General features: G+C 40.9%; 1 protein-coding gene across 6 annotated transcripts in view; it reads right to left on the bottom strand.

Annotated features, from left to right (window-relative positions):
* zfhx3b (zinc finger homeobox 3b) overlaps window positions 1-17215 on the bottom strand; it is a 287455-nt gene that overhangs the window by 18067 nt on the left and 252173 nt on the right. For all 6 annotated transcript variants that reach the window (XM_076882856.1, XM_004543115.3, XM_076882862.1 and 3 more), the window contains one exon: window positions 9526-9633. In XM_076882856.1, coding sequence (XP_076738971.1) covers window positions 9526-9633 — 108 coding nt within the window. The remainder of the gene's footprint in view (window positions 1-9525; window positions 9634-17215) is intronic.

Genomic DNA, 17215 nt, shown 5'->3' with positions numbered 1-17215 from the left:
CAATTTCAGTCCATATGAGGTTCAAAACCTGAGACAAGACATACAAAGTCTTTCTTCCACAGAGAGAAGGCTGATGATCCAAACCAGTATTAAACTACTCTAAACATTGACTCTTTCCGTGATTACCCTTCAGTCCATGAGAACTCATGTGCAACATACATGCGACTGTCAAATTTGACGCAATGGAAAATATATATTACAGTATGATTTTTGTTATATGGCATTATTATTGCAATATTTGGATGGTGAAAAAACAAGTGCAACAAGAAAATAACATATCTTTTTTGGCTTAAACCAAACTTTTTGTTTAAACTGCATAGAGAGAGCTGAGGGGGGAGTTTTAATTCAGGTACCTATCCATTAAGTCACAGTTTTGCCTCAAAAGAAAATGTATTTAAGGAGTGATCACACCGTTTTATGGAAGATTTCAATCAAGCAAAGCTGGGAAATCTTATCAGCTGTTTTGTTCCAATAAGATTTTTTGTATTTCTGCTACCAAATGTCTTCAGCGCATTGTAGGTTGCACGATTAGTCTGTGACAAAGAGGAAAATGGAGCAGCAACATGGGAAAACCTTTTCTTAAAGCATTGACAAAATCCTGACACTACGCCCAAAGTTCGGATGCACAAGATAACAAGCTCTCATTTAACAAAAAAGCTTTCAAAGATAAAAAAAACAAACAAAGAAAAAACCCGCCGCTAGATACAATGACGGCATGAGACTGATGATTAGTCATACCTAAGTATGTTTACAAGATTAAACTACACTTTGGTGCTCACAAAATGTGCTACAGCCATTCTGAATTGGTTGGCAATTCTTCTTACTGCATTCTTTGGATTTACTTTGAATGTTGGTTCAAAGTTGGCTTGTTGGTTGTTTTGGAAATGCCTCCGAGCCAAACACAAAGACAGTAACAACAGACAGTAAATTGTTGCGAACTGCATTACCAAGTCTACAATGCATTTATCGGGACCGTGTTAGGAGAAAAGCAAACACTACTGCGAGTGGCGACAGGCATCCGCTTTCCTCTTCTTTTAAAGTGCTGCCATCTCCATGGTGCTATTGCCCTTTTTTCCCCTCAACAAAAATAGGTCTAAACAGTCTGGCCAAAACATCCCTAAGGCGCAATGAAAATGTCTGTTTGTATTGTATGTTTTTATGTATTGTATGTTTTTGGATTGTTACGTGTTGGTGTATGGAAATGTCATGTGATTTCCACTGCAATCCTATCTATCCATATATAAACTTTGAATGCAAACAACGCTAATATCACCAAAATACAATTTCTGTACAGCAAGGCCTCACACAACATCGCCTGCAAACCACTTTAGACTACTCCACTTCATGAAGGAAAGGAGAAACTGGTGGTGCACAGAGAGTCACGACTGTAGTTGGGCTCAGAGAGGAGCTAAATCCACATAGAGCCTGTATAGGGGGAGCTGCAGTGGCACCCCACTTTGTCACCAGTGGAAAGAATTCATGGTGAAAGTATTGGAGTTGTCTCGCTGAACCCCTAACAAGCCCATAAAGAGTTAAATTTGCCCTGATTTGTACAGTCCTGGAAGGGCAAATTGAGAACAGAGGGCATTGGTAGGGGAGGGTTGGTTTGGCAGGGGGTCAGGTTAAGCAGGGCTGACCACGCTCCTGCTCCAGACATTAAAATGTCAGCTCCAATCAGGATGAGGGCAGTTGAGCTGATTACCCAGTGGGGGACCTGGTTTTGGCCAGAGCAGGCTGCAAGATCTCCCAGAGTCACCGGGATCAGCAAAGGAGACCCTATTAGGGTCCAGTCACAGTCAATCCTATTAAACACATCCGCCAATAAACAAAGGGAATGTTAAACAAAAGGAACCTCCCATTCCCTGACATTAACCTCTCAGTCATGGCACTGTCCTCACCAATTCATCCTCAACTCCACTTCAGTCCACTCCTACTTCCCCTGAACTCATCTCTCGAGGAGAAAAAATCTCCGGTCACCTTCACATTTCAATTGTCTATATCTTTGGCAAACCCACTGGCATTAAATTTTAAATAAGCATATAAATATATATTTTTTTAAAACTGTCTTTTGTACTATTTTCAATTAAAATAAACATTTTTACACAGCACCCCAACATTTTAGGAAATGGCTTCATAATTTTATTTAACAGTAATACTTTTTCCTTAAGGACACACAGCTATCTATATTTCCTACAGCACTGCATGTCATATTTTATAAACACCATTTCTGCACCAATAGGTAGCTCCTTGGCATTCCACCATAATTTTCATATGTCAAGATAACTTTTCTCAAGGACAGATAATGAAACATATCAAAACAACTCTTACAATTTAGATAATAATGTAATTGAAATTCCCAGATAATTACCCAACTTCTTTAACTGAGGGAGAGTTATAAAGTGTGAAAAAAAAACCCTCACGCAAACATTAAGAACAGTTAACTTAGCAGCAAAGCACATACATACAGTACAGCAAGTAAGCAGGGACAAAGTATCACGCATCCACCCCCCTCTTATCATTAAGAGGACAAACATAACTAAGTCAATTCCACTTTCACATTGCTTTCATTAATTTCTCAATTAGCACCGGAGAGGTGAAACAAGTGGCAGTTTGTGTTGAAAGCACAGCCGCTTTCTAGTTCAGGTGCTTTATGTTCATGAGTGTGTAAAAGTGAGAGCAGGACAGATGGAGGGCAGGGGAGGCTTACTGTGATGCAGTCTCTCGTCACGGCCAGTTAGGACTCCATAAATCAATAGCATTCTCCTAAGACTAGTACACCCCAACACCTTCACCGGCACCGTGACTAACATCCAACTACTGTATCAGATTTTTTTTTCTCTTCAAGGGTGATGAAAAAAAATGACCGAAACATTGACAAACTAGTATGAAATAGAGATAAAACTTTTTGTTTTTGGTCATGTACAGTCTGACATGTTAGATTGGACACTGTTGTCCGAAGCTCACACATGTGACACACATATCTGCAGTGTGAACAGGTGATCCGAACTAATGACCGAAACATTGCCTCCCGATGGAGCATTTACAGTCCATGGTGAGATTTGTTACTGATGTCAGAAGGAGCTGGCAGTTGAAGGTAAAGTCTAGTGTTACTTTGTGGTATTAAAATAGAAGGTGTAAGAGCACAGAAAAAAAACCCCAACTAAATTGCCATCTAGGATAATACTGCAGTCATTAGAAAAAGTCAGTCGTGGAGTTACATCTTCATTACTGGGCCCTTTATGTCTTGTGGTGGAACTTCTAAAAGCTTTAAAAAGCTTTAAAAGCTCCTAAAACTACAGCGTGTTTATGCAACCTCAGCGTTTGTTCAGATCATCAGTGTCCATCCTGTTCACACAGAGAAAACTGGAGTGTCCACGTCTGCCAGTGACCCTTTAACTGCCCAGAGTCTGCCTGCCAACCTGACCTCTTCTGCCCAGTCTCTAGACACAGTGCCCCCATCCGCAGCAAACGTCTTCTGACAGATACATAGAGTGGGCTTTTGTCTGAAAGCACAAAAGCCAGAGCAAGAGTGGAGAAAAAAACTAAGAGTCAATTAGGTGATTATTAATTCATGCCCCTTTTCCGTAAACCAGAGGCTTTTGTGCTGTCGAGTCCCGTAAGTGAATTGGACTTTGGCACCTTGTCTTTCCCCCATAGCTGGACTGTATTATTCAAGCAGCAAAGGGGCTGTCAGCACACTACACCAGTCTCAGGAGCAATCACAGCCTTGTTGTGCTTTCAAGGGGGGAAAAAAAAAAAGATGGCTGCCGGACAGAGTGACTGACACAGCACAGACTAAATTAACCACAACAGGTCATCTGCCATTGAATTCTTGCAGGAGTGCAATCACAGCTGCCATTAATCTTTGTCCTTGTGAAAGGTTATCCATATTCTAAAATGTGAGTTACAGTAAACGGTATGTAAGGATGTTGGAGACAGGAAAAATGTTTCTTGTGTTTAGGAGAGGAACTCTCCTCCTACAGAATGAGACGAGCTCCTCATCGTGTCCAGAGCCTCTCTCATTACCATAGCTTCTCTCTCACCATCAGTTTTAGGCAGCAGTTATAAAAAACATAGCCTATTATCCATTCTGCCCATGCCAACAAGGTCATATAACTTTACTGTCACTTTGCCCGGAACAGCCAGAGTCTGCCAATCATTTTAAACTTAAGCTCAGTCGACAATTTCCTCACTATAGTGAAACTCAATGATTCTTGCCGAACACCGTTTCTTCTGATCCCCAGCACCCAGAAACCTTTCACCTTCACAGTGCCGGGACCTTCATGCACCCGCAGCTCTCTGCTTCTTGCACCGCAGAAAATCCTCACCTCTATTCCCTCAGCAAGTTGGCCATTAATATGGAGATGATTCAACTCCCCATGCTACAAGTCATTTTCTTTCACCGCTATGCAAACAATACCTGAATATTGTCTTTTCTCTTTCCCCATTTCTATCCTGGTTTTTTTAATCTACGGCCCCTGTCAGAGCACAGAGCAATAAAGGGCAGTGTTCCATCTCACCTCATATTTCCAAGATAATTATTCTGCATTAATAATAAAAAAAAAAAGAGAGGGAGAGAGAGAGAGAGAGAGAGACAGGGACCTTCGACAAAAAACCTGACATTGGGGCTACACCTGGATTTATATATAAAACCATTCTTCATTTACAAAACAAAACAAAGTCCCTCTTATAACAAACTGTATAAGAAGGAGTGAGAATAGCATGCGTTGTGCAGTATAAATTGAGATGCTAATTAGCGGCGGCTCTTTTCATCTATAGACCACTGCACAACTGGATGACGAGTTGTTCACCTTTAAATGACACAGTACTGCTTGGCTATTAGACAGCCTGTGGTAAAACTCATAAACACTGAGCTTTCAGGGAGGTGGCTCACAAACAAGGACAATTTATGGCCTATTATCTTCAAAGACAAAAGGAATTATAATTTCAGGGATGACAAACACTGAAAGGATGTGCTATGAATATGTAAACATTTCCGCTGCTCTGTCTCCTGATTTCTCATGCTACTCAAGGTTTAAAAGCAATAACAAATCACCACCGCACTGAACGTCTCACAGTTTGGAGTAACAATAACATAAACGTGAGTAATTTGATTGCAACTAACCATAAGGCTGCAATTTCAACTTTCAACCGCAGCCAGCATTAAGTCTATGTGTTTCCAGTGTTATTTGGGAAACAATTCATAACGTTTAGCATGTCTGTTTGTGAGGCAGCAACAGCACAAGACTAACAGTATTATATGGAGCTCAATAAAAAGAACAGAAGAAGAAAAAAAAAGGAGCAGACTGCAATGCCACAGTGCCGCGTCTAGGGGATGCTAATCATCTAGTTCATTATACAGATCAAATGCAGCAGCCTCGGTGCAGAACACAACATCTGCTTCCCTTACGCACAGCAGAGCTGAGTGCACACACACATGCTGCACATTTACATAAAAACAGGTGGATGCGGAGCCCAAAACGCACACAGATTCACTCACTTACAAATGCATATTACAGGAAACTCTAGCGGCTTAGTCTTTGTTTTGACAGATTTCACAGGTTTAATGTCAATGTTTAACTGAGAATGCTTGAGCAATTTTTTTTAACACATATGTGAGAAAACTGGCTGGAGAAGCATTAAGGATCAAGAAAAACTGACACAGGATTGGCACATGCTACAGAGAAAGCCACAAACTAATGTCTGAGTTGCTTTCTAGTCGAGTAAATAGGTTTTGGGGCATCATGAAGTGATAAAAATACCGTGACTATTTGTACAAATGTAGTGTAAAAACAGTTTGTGAAAGTTCAAATCAGTAAGAACCTGTATGTAACCTTTAATTAATGCTCCAATAAACTGTGTCAAAATCACTCTCTGGGCTCTTTGTTAAGAGAAATAAAGAATTTAGAAGAATGTCTGCAAATACTTACAGATTCAAGATTTCATTCATCACTTGTTAAAAATGATGAAAAAGCATGAAAAGCATGAAAGTTTGAGGAAAACATAGTATATATATATATATATATATATATATATATATATATATATATATATATATATATATATATATATGTAGCTGAAATAAATAGTTTTTTTACCCCTTGCCTTCACCACCTTGCTCCGGCTCCTATAAACTTTTTTAAGTGCAGATATAAAGAATAAAATATTATCAAGCAGATTTTTTTTTCAAAGACTGTCCCAGAATTGACAGAATTATATATTTTTCTACCCCTCTCACCTTCCCTCAAACACACACACACACACATACTTTGACACAGCCCTTCCCATACATTTATGTTAAATTTGTCAAACCACATTGTGCCCAAGTCTGCCAGTGTATTAACACAACCCAATCCCCACCCTGCACCCACCTTCATGCTCTCTTCATCTTTCTGTCTCCCCTATACTTGCCACCCTCCCGCCCTGCTGCATTCCTATACATTCAGCTGCTGCATAAATACACCACCTGCTTTAATGAAGGTAAGGATTCCATTCCTATGCAGAAACTCTTTCCTTTAGCTTGTGCTGTCTCAGCTAGGTGAAGAAAGTGTGGAGAGACAGAGAGGAAAGAGGCTCATGGCTATCCATTTATACATATTTCATACCTGGCATTAAAAATGACCCTCTGAATTACTAATCATGCCAGATGATTCAGTTGCAGCTGGCACCAATGTGAACATCATGTTGAAATATATATATACATATTTCTGTTTAATGTATTCATTGGATTTACTTGTAAATGTGCATTATTTCTGTGCACGATCAACAGTCAGCTGTTTAATCATTAAAAGTTGCCCCATGTATGCAGAGTTTGCGAGCATATGGCATTTAAATATGTCTGAGTGCCTTCACGTGCACATATGTGAATTATCTCTGCAATAAATAATTAAATAAAACACCAGAATAATGAAGGCATCTTTCAAGAGATGACATGCTGAATACATATGCATTTTACAAAGGCTTCTGATGTACCTCTAAATGATTTTAATGAATACTGAGGAGCTGTGGAACAAGAAAGAAAAAATAAGATTGACAGAGGCTTTAAAAAGGAGGAAGCCTTTTTTCTGTGCTCGCTAATGCCGTCTGTCTGACAGTGACTGTCATTTGTAAGGGAACAATGTTGTGCTCTGTTCCAACAGCTACATGACAACGATGAGAAGAAATACTTCAGTAGTTCTAATGATGGACTTTAGAAACAGCTCAGCTTCAGAGAGTGGGAGACTGAGCACCTTTCATATAAATAACAGGTTGGCCAAGATGCTCATACGCCATATTTTAACATATACACCCCTTGCGTACGCGCTGCACAACATTTTCAGGCAATCACCAGCCCAAACAAGAGCTCCCGTGTTTACCAAATGGATTCTGAGGTCTTCCTCACGCCCCCTCCGCCCCACAACAACAAGATAGGTTTGCATACGTTTTGAATGGGCATTGTATTCATCAATCACAAAAAGTTTGAAGCACAAAAAGAGACCCTTCCATTAAACTACAGCTGTCTACCTTTTGCTGACAACACAGCCTTGAACCCAGCATCCCAATCTACCCACCCACCTTTTCACTGACATCAAACAGAACCTCAGACCTGGTTCCCTAATGCAATGCTATTTTTAACTAAGCGTTTCTAATAAGCTGCTGGGAAGCTGTAAATTTTTCATATGCAAGCACATATTTCCTTTGTGAAAACACAGAAACACACTTATTTGGTGATTAGCGACTGACAGAGGGGAGGAAAGGAACTGAATATGCTTGTATCAAATTGCATGCCTTTCAAAAAGGAGGAATCCTAATGCGAGGAGTCGTCTTCCTGTGCACCACAGGTATGAGTGAATTATTAATCGGCCAGCTCATTTTAATGCTTTTTAAAGTGCTTTATTTTGATGTGCTAAAACATACTTTTAGCCATATTCAGTCAGGCATGCATATCATTATTTCTTCCATCAAAGAAGAGTGTCGCCCTTTCAAAGAGCACAAACAACTCAGCCTCATTTAAAATAGAAGTTCGAATATCAAAGACATTTTACAAAGCCTGGGCTTCAAACACTGTGATGAGTTTTTTTTTCTTTTTTTCTTTTTTTTTTTGCTGCACCTTATAAAAACTTAGGTATGCAAAAGGTCTGAATTGTTTTCCAGCTTTTAACCTGACTAGTGTAAATCAAAACATCCTGCAGTAACACAAGAAGTTAGACAAGTGAGAAGCATCTATCCAAGCCCGTTACTGCTCAGTGTCACGATTATGAGAAATCTCTCTACTCAATAGGAAATGTCTTGACTGCCAGCCTTGTTTTCCGAACACAGACAAGTGAAATAAACTGGGCATAAAAAAGAAAACTCGGGCCATTTTTTTTCCTTCTCAGAAACCAGAGCAGAATCAGTAAACAGAGCTTTTCATATATAATTAGATCCAGTGATGCACATACAGAACGCGCTGTGGGGGGGTGTAGTTTTACATTAAGCTTGTTCGTCATTAAACTTGTGCTTGAGACAGTTTTTCGTTCATTTTCTTATTTCAACCAATCTAATTCCACACACGCTCCAAGTGTCATTAATTCAGCACCTATAGCAGTGCATTCAGTACAACTACAGTAACTTTCAGCAGTAAACTATTTCTTCCAGTTGCAGTGTAAAAAAAAAAAAAAAAAAAAATCACAACCGCTACAAGAACATAAACTTCTTCTGTTATGAGTGCTATCATCTGTTATGGTCAATAATCTGTCAAAATAATATAGTGCTTCCCAGAAATCCCTCCAACTATCCCACAAGTTCTACATGATGGAAAGTTTAGGGTTCAATGCTGTTTTCACTATACGGCATGATCACTGGTGGTCCAACTAAATAAATTAGGTAAGTAAATAAAAGCACATGCATTATCGTGAACTGTATTTACATTAATAATGCCCTCTGATGTGAAAACATTTGTTATAGTAGAACATCCAATGCATCTTGAAAAGTTTACAGCAGATAAATGCAACCTGCCCTGATCAGAGAGTGCTGAGGCCCAAAGCTCCTCCCCTCACACTAAACCCAACCCCCTGCTTAGGAGCCAGCACCTATCAATAAAGAGGACCAGAGATAAAACCATCCTGATCTGATAAGGGAAAACACAGGTAAGTGGTGTCAATGTTCTTCTGTGTGTACAGCAAATTTGAGAAGGGGGCAGTGCTATTCAAGTGTATGTGTGTGGCACACTGGGAGTTACACATGCAGGCCCTGCTCTTCACATCACCCACTGATCAAAGACAAAACATGGGTCACATGTTACCTGAACTTATTACTTAAATTGACAGCTTATTCTAACTGTAGCTGATGAGATGCCTGGGAACATGCAGCATGAAAGAGCAGCCTTTGAAAACTAGATTAGGGAGTTTTGAGAGTATTTTCAATGCTTAGAAAGGCTTTGAAACCTTTGTTAAAATATGTTTAATTTAATTTGGCAAAAGGCATGTTGCTTAGCAATGTTCAGCTGCATGGCCACGTGAATCATGTGAGTAGTAGTCCCTAAATGTGTGTAAATATGAGCCTTACCTGTCCCTTTGGTGAGCTCCTTCTCCCCCCCACTTTCTCTGTCTTTGGTTTGGTCCTCCTGGTCTGTGGTGGTCTCACTAGCAGCCTCCACATCCTCGCTCAGCTCTCCTGAAGGGGGAGGGAGAACGGGATATGTAAATCACCACGCCATCAGAATTGGTGGAAGCACTTAAAGGGGCGGTAGCGTTTTTTTTCTATAGGAGCTTGCAACAATTACATTTGCTGACACACAGTTGCAAGGCTAGCAGACAAAGAGGGCAGAATCTGCTTTCTGTCCTGTGCTGTCTGATTATCTCTGTTAAAAAATAATTCCAACTTGAATAAAAAAAAATCTGAGCTGAATTATAAGGGGGGAGGAAAGTCGAATATCCACTCTTTCTTTTTATTGCTATTGTTTTGTGTATGTATTCAAAACAAAAGACACAAGGACAATTCTCTGTGTTTAATGTGTAGATAAAACTAAAAGCAAGCACATGGGTGCAAATGGCCAGATGGAAAAATAATTGAGCAGTACAGTTCAAGAAAAAGACCCCCATTTGCTTCCTCTCATAACGCACACACACGCACGCGCACACAAACACGCGCGCGCTGCAATCTGTTAGGTTACTTACCAATACAAACCTCATTTCACTTCTGCTATCCCACTATAGCAAATAAAATAAATCATAAATATTTAAAACTTTCAGAGCCACAATTCATTTTATTTTTAAGCCAAGTCAAAGGCAGAAATCCCCTGTAACCACCTTAAAAGCCTCAGCTCGATATATCAGGCCATTTAGAGCATCGAAGTCCAAACAATGGATATCCAATAACGCCATTTGTAAGTAACACACAGAGGAAAAGATAGCAAAAACAGATAATAAAAAGGGCATCAATCTTGTTTATTTCCCTCCAGTGCCCCCTGAACATCCCCTTTGCCTGTTAAGTTTGTTTAAAAGTAGTGTGACTTGCATGGAATAGCATTGATTTGACAACAGTAAACTAGGCCGCAGTCAATCAGTTATTATACAAGTCAGCTAATTCTCAGCAAATGTACTTAAATGCTCTTTTGAAAATGCTTTCATGCATAGGTCTCTACTCTATGAGCTATTGATATATTGACAAAGCTACAACAGCTACTGAAATATCCTGTTCAAGTATTCAGCCCTGCAGTCATCACACATCTAATCTAAGCTCACCACATGAGTACCCACAGCCAAAACCATTTTTATGACAGTACATTTTCCCCAACACTCACTGTTTAGCCTGTTAGTTATGAAACAGAGCCTATGTTGTATATACAACGGGTACGTTTCTCAAACTCAAACTATGTATCATTATTACAGACACACTTAATAACCATACATCTCTAAACCATGTGGCTGTTCCTTTACTGATGACAATGACACATAAATAAAATAGATCTTAATTTATTCTGCTGAATGGGTTTTAAAATTCCTTATGCAAATCAGTCCTATTTATAACTGGAAAATACATTAGAAAAAAATTATCGTTTTGTTATATGACTTTTTTTAGATAGTTGCTTAAGGAGCTTTTTCCACTTTTCTTCATCGCGTATTTATATTTATCGCCTTTTTTTTTTTACGGTTCTCTTAAGTATACACTATAGCTACAAAACCATAAGGGGGTGCTTATATCAACTGTGATATTTTATTATTCTAAGCACAAATGCACAGTTAAGAATAAGCTTTTATTTAATCATAATCAGCTGCAAAAAAACCCTCAAAACAACAACAAAAAAGTTGCATTACTGTGTTTCTTTTATGTTTCCAAGGGACTCTATGAATTCCTTCCGGTACTGGTGAGCTGGATCTTAAACATTCCCAAAAAACCCAGAGATCTGCTGCAGAGTCCCAAAATCCTATAACTCCTACCTGCATAAATCTCTACAACAGTCTGAGAATTAGGATACTGTACAGCTGCATAGGTGCTCAGATTACAAAATAATCCCCAGGTAAATTTTTTTCACCTTTAAAAACGGGGCAAGGTGTCATTTCTTAGCTATGTGACACTTGTAGTGAGACTAATTCCCCACCTACACATTAATACACACTTTGTGCTTAAACATTTCTCTGATAGGCAGCCAGCATTCTAATGCTAAGCTTCTCTGTAACCGCCCCACCTACTCCCAACTTCCTGCACACATGCTATACATGAGCACGCTGGTACTGATTTTTTTCCTTTTCCCCACTCATGTTTTTCACACTTTCTTTTTAGATGTTTAATGATCATGTCACTTTTGGCACACAGAACACATTTATAATTTATGCAGAAATGCAGACATTTCATTCCAGAAGTACCGTTACATCTTTAAGTGGCAAATGGCTTTGCCCATTTCTCATCTCATCTACAACTAGTATTACAGAATGATTAAAGCTGGGGCCAGCTATAATTAATGAAAGGTCACGAGTGGCCTAAGAGTAGGATGCAAATGGTAGAGACACTAAAACTGTAGCCATAGATTAGCTCAGAAAATAGATTAGGAGAAACACTCAAAGCTATGGCAGCAGGCCATTTCTAACCCAAATCTGAGAGATGTAAAGGACAATAGCCTGAAGGTTGTCTTCTAATTAATTGTCTTCATTAACCATCCTAATACAATGATATGAAACAGTTCCATTAATCTAATCATGCAAGCTGAAAAAACCCATTGCCGACACAGAGATTACACTCATCTGTTCTGAGCATGAAAAATATCAGCTTTGCTCTCCCAGTCACTCAGTGGGGACAATTCATGGGCTCCCTCACAGACAGACAGACGCACGCACACACTCCTACATTGTGTAGGTGCTTAGCGGTCTTCCTCTCTTGTGTTTTGCCAGTGAGTGCAGAGGCTTAATCAGACCCATAGGTGTCACTCTATACAAGCTGGGCGAGAGCAACTTGCTCACACACACATTAATGAGGTGAGGGGAGGGTGGTGGTGGTGGGGGGATAGGGGCCGAGCAGCAACAGACAGAAACACATGGGGAAGGGGAAAGGGAAGAAATATGTGGAGATGACAAAAGCAGATGCTATGCAAAAGCTGTCTGGTGACGATGAGACACTGAAAATGGCAAGATTACCTTCAGATGAGAGAGAGCAGCCTTCCTTTTCCCCTGAAGAGCAGTGATTACACTAATGCTAATCAGACTGACAAGCACAAACGGCCTAATAAATAATTGATGGTAACCACTGCACTTTCCAGTATTTCTTCCCAGACTGTGGAGAAGAGCAGCAGCAAGTAATAATAGTCACTCTAGATATCTTTCACTAGGTCAGGCTCCTCCTCCATCCTCGGCCTCAGCAGAATATAATGCTGTGATGATAACTGCCTTTCTTAAAGTACAGAATTCCAGTCCTACCTGAGAACGGCTCCAGTGTTCCTCAAACAGCAGTGACAGTCTGCTCATTTTTAGTTGCATATATAGCATCTCAGTCACTCCACTGTCTTATTTATCTCGCTTGGGTTTCGTAAGTCATGGAGCACCAGCGCGGGGGCAGAGCTCAGCTTCTCCCTCTCCCCGGCTCTCGAGTACTGGGAGCGAGGGTTGAGCTGCGCTTCTCTCTGGGCTCTTGTGTGGAGCCGTGCGTCTAAGCTCTCATTACTCTCATTATGATTATTGAGGCTGTTGTTATCATTTTAACCAGGTGTCACAGGACTGCACTGTAAATCAGAGAGGTGTGCTTCCCCCGCTTTATCCAGAGCCGGACAGCTTCCTTTTCTTTAGCGCTGCACTGTCGGATAAAAAGCAATCTTATTTCACACTTCAGAGACTCTATCTTTCTCCCCTTCTCCTTCTTTTAAAAATCCCCCTCATGCTCCCCAGCATCCCTTGCACCCCTTCCTCATATCAAAGTTAGCCTGACTCTGGACTAGAGGGCGCAAAATGAAAGTGACAGGAGGGTACCATGGGACAATGAGACACAGGACTCATGCTGAGGGCTTTCATGCATTGTCCGCTCCTCATATCAGCACCTCTGTGCCCCATACGCAAGACACCACCCCCCAAAAAAAGCACAACACACAGGAAAACACTCCCACCCCTCGTAACTCCCCTCTCAACACATACTCACAGAAGCTCTGAAGCTACACCTCATAAAACCACAACTGAGCAAAACATGCCCACAACACTGTCAGACACAAGCGGGGCTTTTGCTCATGAACGACCAATAAACCACAACACGGTACTATCAGTAACCATAATGGCCTCTGCACTACAATACATAGGGCTTAATTAAAATGTGGACACATGCAATACTGGAAAAAAACAACTGCTTTTTAAGTGAGTTGCAAGATATTCTTACTGATTTCTGTGTAGTATTTCAGTTGTAATGAGTCATATAGACCTCAGTTATGAAATGCATTTAAAATTTAGCCATGCATTCAAAAAATAGATCAGTGTACCAAAATATACATTAATCCACGAAAGAATCAATGTAGTAAAATCCAGAAACTACACCAAGCACTGCGCACAAAATGAAAGCTCATCTGTCCCTGTACTCTTCTCACTCATGCTCTTACTCCCCCTCTCCCACACACTTTCCTTTTCACATGGAAGCAAGAGTAAGCTAGCTCAGCGCTGCTGGTCAGAGTTACATGTTAGATTCCTGACCTGTCTATGGGGGGGGGGGGGGGGGGGGGGGGCGACTCACTGGCCTCTCTCCCTGCTGGCCCTGCTGTGACCTCGGGATCTAAATGTGAATGAATACTTTGTGTCTCCAAAGGGCTGAGGGCAGGAAGAAGAAGGGCTGTGGTGGGGGGTAGCAGAAAGGAGGAGCGATGGAGGAGGGGTACATCGGTAGCTAACAACTAAAGAAACTTTAAACAGCAAGTTAATCAAAAACAGGAGTGACAGTTCATACTGCCTTCCGGCTATATCACAGCAACCCCTCCTACATCCTTTCAGAACTTCCCTGGTACATGCTCATCAAAACAGCCCATAGGTCCTCCACGGAGCATTTTATCTGACCCACCCCAAACCCCTGTGTTTCAAATTCCTGGGCCATTTTCAGGTAATCAGGTCGTGGTTTTTCGAAAGTGTTTTCTAACAGAAAAAAAAGAACAGAATAATGCACAAAAAGGCTCAAAATTTGCTTTTTGTGCTTTCAGTATGAAAGTAAATTAGGAAATGTTATTGAGACCACGTAATGTATTAAATATTTTCCCTAAAGTGTTATCTCATGGGAAATCATACTAATTAGAAGTTCTTCTCATGATAATGGCATGTTTAGATACATTACAAATAAAGTGGATAAAGTGAGTGCTGCTCTACTTCTTTTCTCTTTGTGTTTTTCTTGAGTGATGAAGGAGAATAGGATCTGGGTTAATGTGGGTACACAGGGACTGAGCATTCAGGGACTGCTCACTCTTCTGCCCCATCTGACACATACACCCACACACACCACTGGGTTCCTTGAATGCCCAAAATGATGGTTCCTAACCAACACATATTATGTCCACAATGGAAGATGCAGGCTGTACTTTTCCCTGCTAGGACAGAGGGCTAAAAGCCTGGATAGGGGGCAAAAGCATCACTGGGCTGTGCTCTTCCATCTACTCTGCCTCAGGGACAATGTCCTGCACAAAGAGTTACTCTGCCTAGCTGCGACTGCCACCCCCCACCATGCATTTATGCTTATCGTCTTCCACCGCTGCCTCCTCTTAAATCAGCCTCCTTTTTATTAATGCATCTTTTTTTTCTTTTTCCTCCAGCTCACACCACAATGCCTTCACCTATTTGCAGCTATTCAAAAGGACCAAACAGAACCGGGATGGGTTGATGCGGAGTGTGGGGGTGGCTGAAGGGTTGCCTTAAATAAAGAAAGGGGGAGGGGGGGGGGAGCGGGAGCATCACCGCTGTCATGAAGGGCAATCACATCAACTCTGAAATATTCACCAGTGGCTTGGAAAATGCGATGGTACAGTTATGACAGGCGAACAGGCGACTCCCCCACTCAAGCCCGCAGTCCCCCGCCCCTTTCTCCATCAGGGCGGAAGCATGGTGGACACTCTGAATATGTATAACCCGGAAAATGTATTGATTTTTCATTTGGCAAAAAGGGACACAAAAATCACATAACCTGAAACTGTCACAGCTCTTTTGTTCATAGCTCATCTCTCCTGATGTTTGGCTTTTGCCACAAACTCTCTTTAATTACCAGGTACAGTGAGCTTCAGAGCCATTCTCCACAGAGACACAGCCACATACAGCCTGCTGGGCTTAACAAGACAGCCCACATCTATTATATATGACATACACCCAGCAGCTTTTGTTTCATATCTGACTAATAAGCGTGCTGAATATGACTATACCCACAGTTTGTTTTGTTATTATACACAAGATACAGTGCAAAAACCTTGGAAATTAAAAAATATTGTGTGCCACATTAAAAATAGCACTTTCATTTTAAAGCTAGCAACGGTTAGTCCCAGCATTTATTTGATGTGCTTTTCTGAAGCACCTCTGCTTAACACGAAATTCTATTATCGATCTAAGTTTTCCCAGGTAACGGGCAGGTGCTTGTATGTTTGTCTGAGTGCACACACTTGTGTTTGTGTGTCCATTAACAGGTACTTATCTGTTTATCTCTCCTTTTAGGCACTGCAGACCGGTACAGTGGACTGTCTGAAAAAGATCTCTGTCTGTCGATTTATCGAATGCATCATTTGCATATCTTTGTAGTGCTTCCATCTGCCCGTGGACCGTTCTGTGGAGGTATTAGCTCAGAAAATCAATGTTGCCATGGTTGGATGTATGTAGCCCCTACCACGGCGCGTGTTAGGAGTCCGGCTCACAGCTCCCACATGGGTCCTATTTACATGAGTCCTGCCGACAGAGGCTTTCCTGCTAGTTCTTCAATCTTTGGAAACTTAAAGTACACAAACACAGCATGCCCCCCTAGAGTGGGCTGGTTCGCCATTCCTCCTCTGTGGTCATTCTGCCTCCCTGTCTCCAACCACCGCCCTGGGCTTGACCGTCTGTTTGTTTATGAAAGCGTGCGCAGAGATAAAACAGAATCTGACAAGGTTATGAATACCAATTTTGCTAATCAATTTTATTTAAAATATAAAATATAGGCCATCATTGATGTGTGTTTGCTCTCAAAGGCTTTAACGGCCTGCTAAGTTCAGATCTTTCATGATAGTTGATAAGGGGAGGGTGGTGTACTGGAGTTTTATCCTACTATTTATTACCGGTACACTTACTTTTATTTATTACATCATGCAGCTGTACAGATATACATGGGACACCGTGTGGGGGCTTAGCATTGATCTATATTTCTCTACTAGAGATTACAGTGAATACACAGGGTAACTTGTTCTCTCGAAAACCACCCAGCTGGTTGCTCAAAGCTAATTGCTAAAGAAAACCAATGATTACGCTGCGCAGGCACTTTAAAACATCCACAAGAGTGCGATCACTTATTGAAAAAAGCTTTCCCTACCTCTATCCATTCAGTTTCTAATACAAATCAAACATAGGGAGCTTTCTTTCACCATTTGTCTTTCTTTCTATTCCTCTTTGCATAGCCCATCCATTACTTTCACATGAAATATGAAAAGGCAATATCCTCTCTGTGTTTGTACTGAAGCGTAATGCAATTGTGTTGTCATTTATAGGAAATAATCACAAACCTCTCTTTCATTTTCCAGTTCAAATAACCATGAAAAATTAGCCTTCAATGTCAGGGAGGACAACAAAGGGAT

Source organism: Maylandia zebra, linkage group LG1, assembly GCF_041146795.1.
Source record: "Maylandia zebra isolate NMK-2024a linkage group LG1, Mzebra_GT3a, whole genome shotgun sequence".
In the NCBI taxonomy this organism is placed as follows: domain Eukaryota; kingdom Metazoa; phylum Chordata; class Actinopteri; order Cichliformes; family Cichlidae; genus Maylandia; species Maylandia zebra.
Note: the sequence above shows the minus strand (reverse complement) of the source record. Positions and strands in the feature narration are given on the sequence as shown.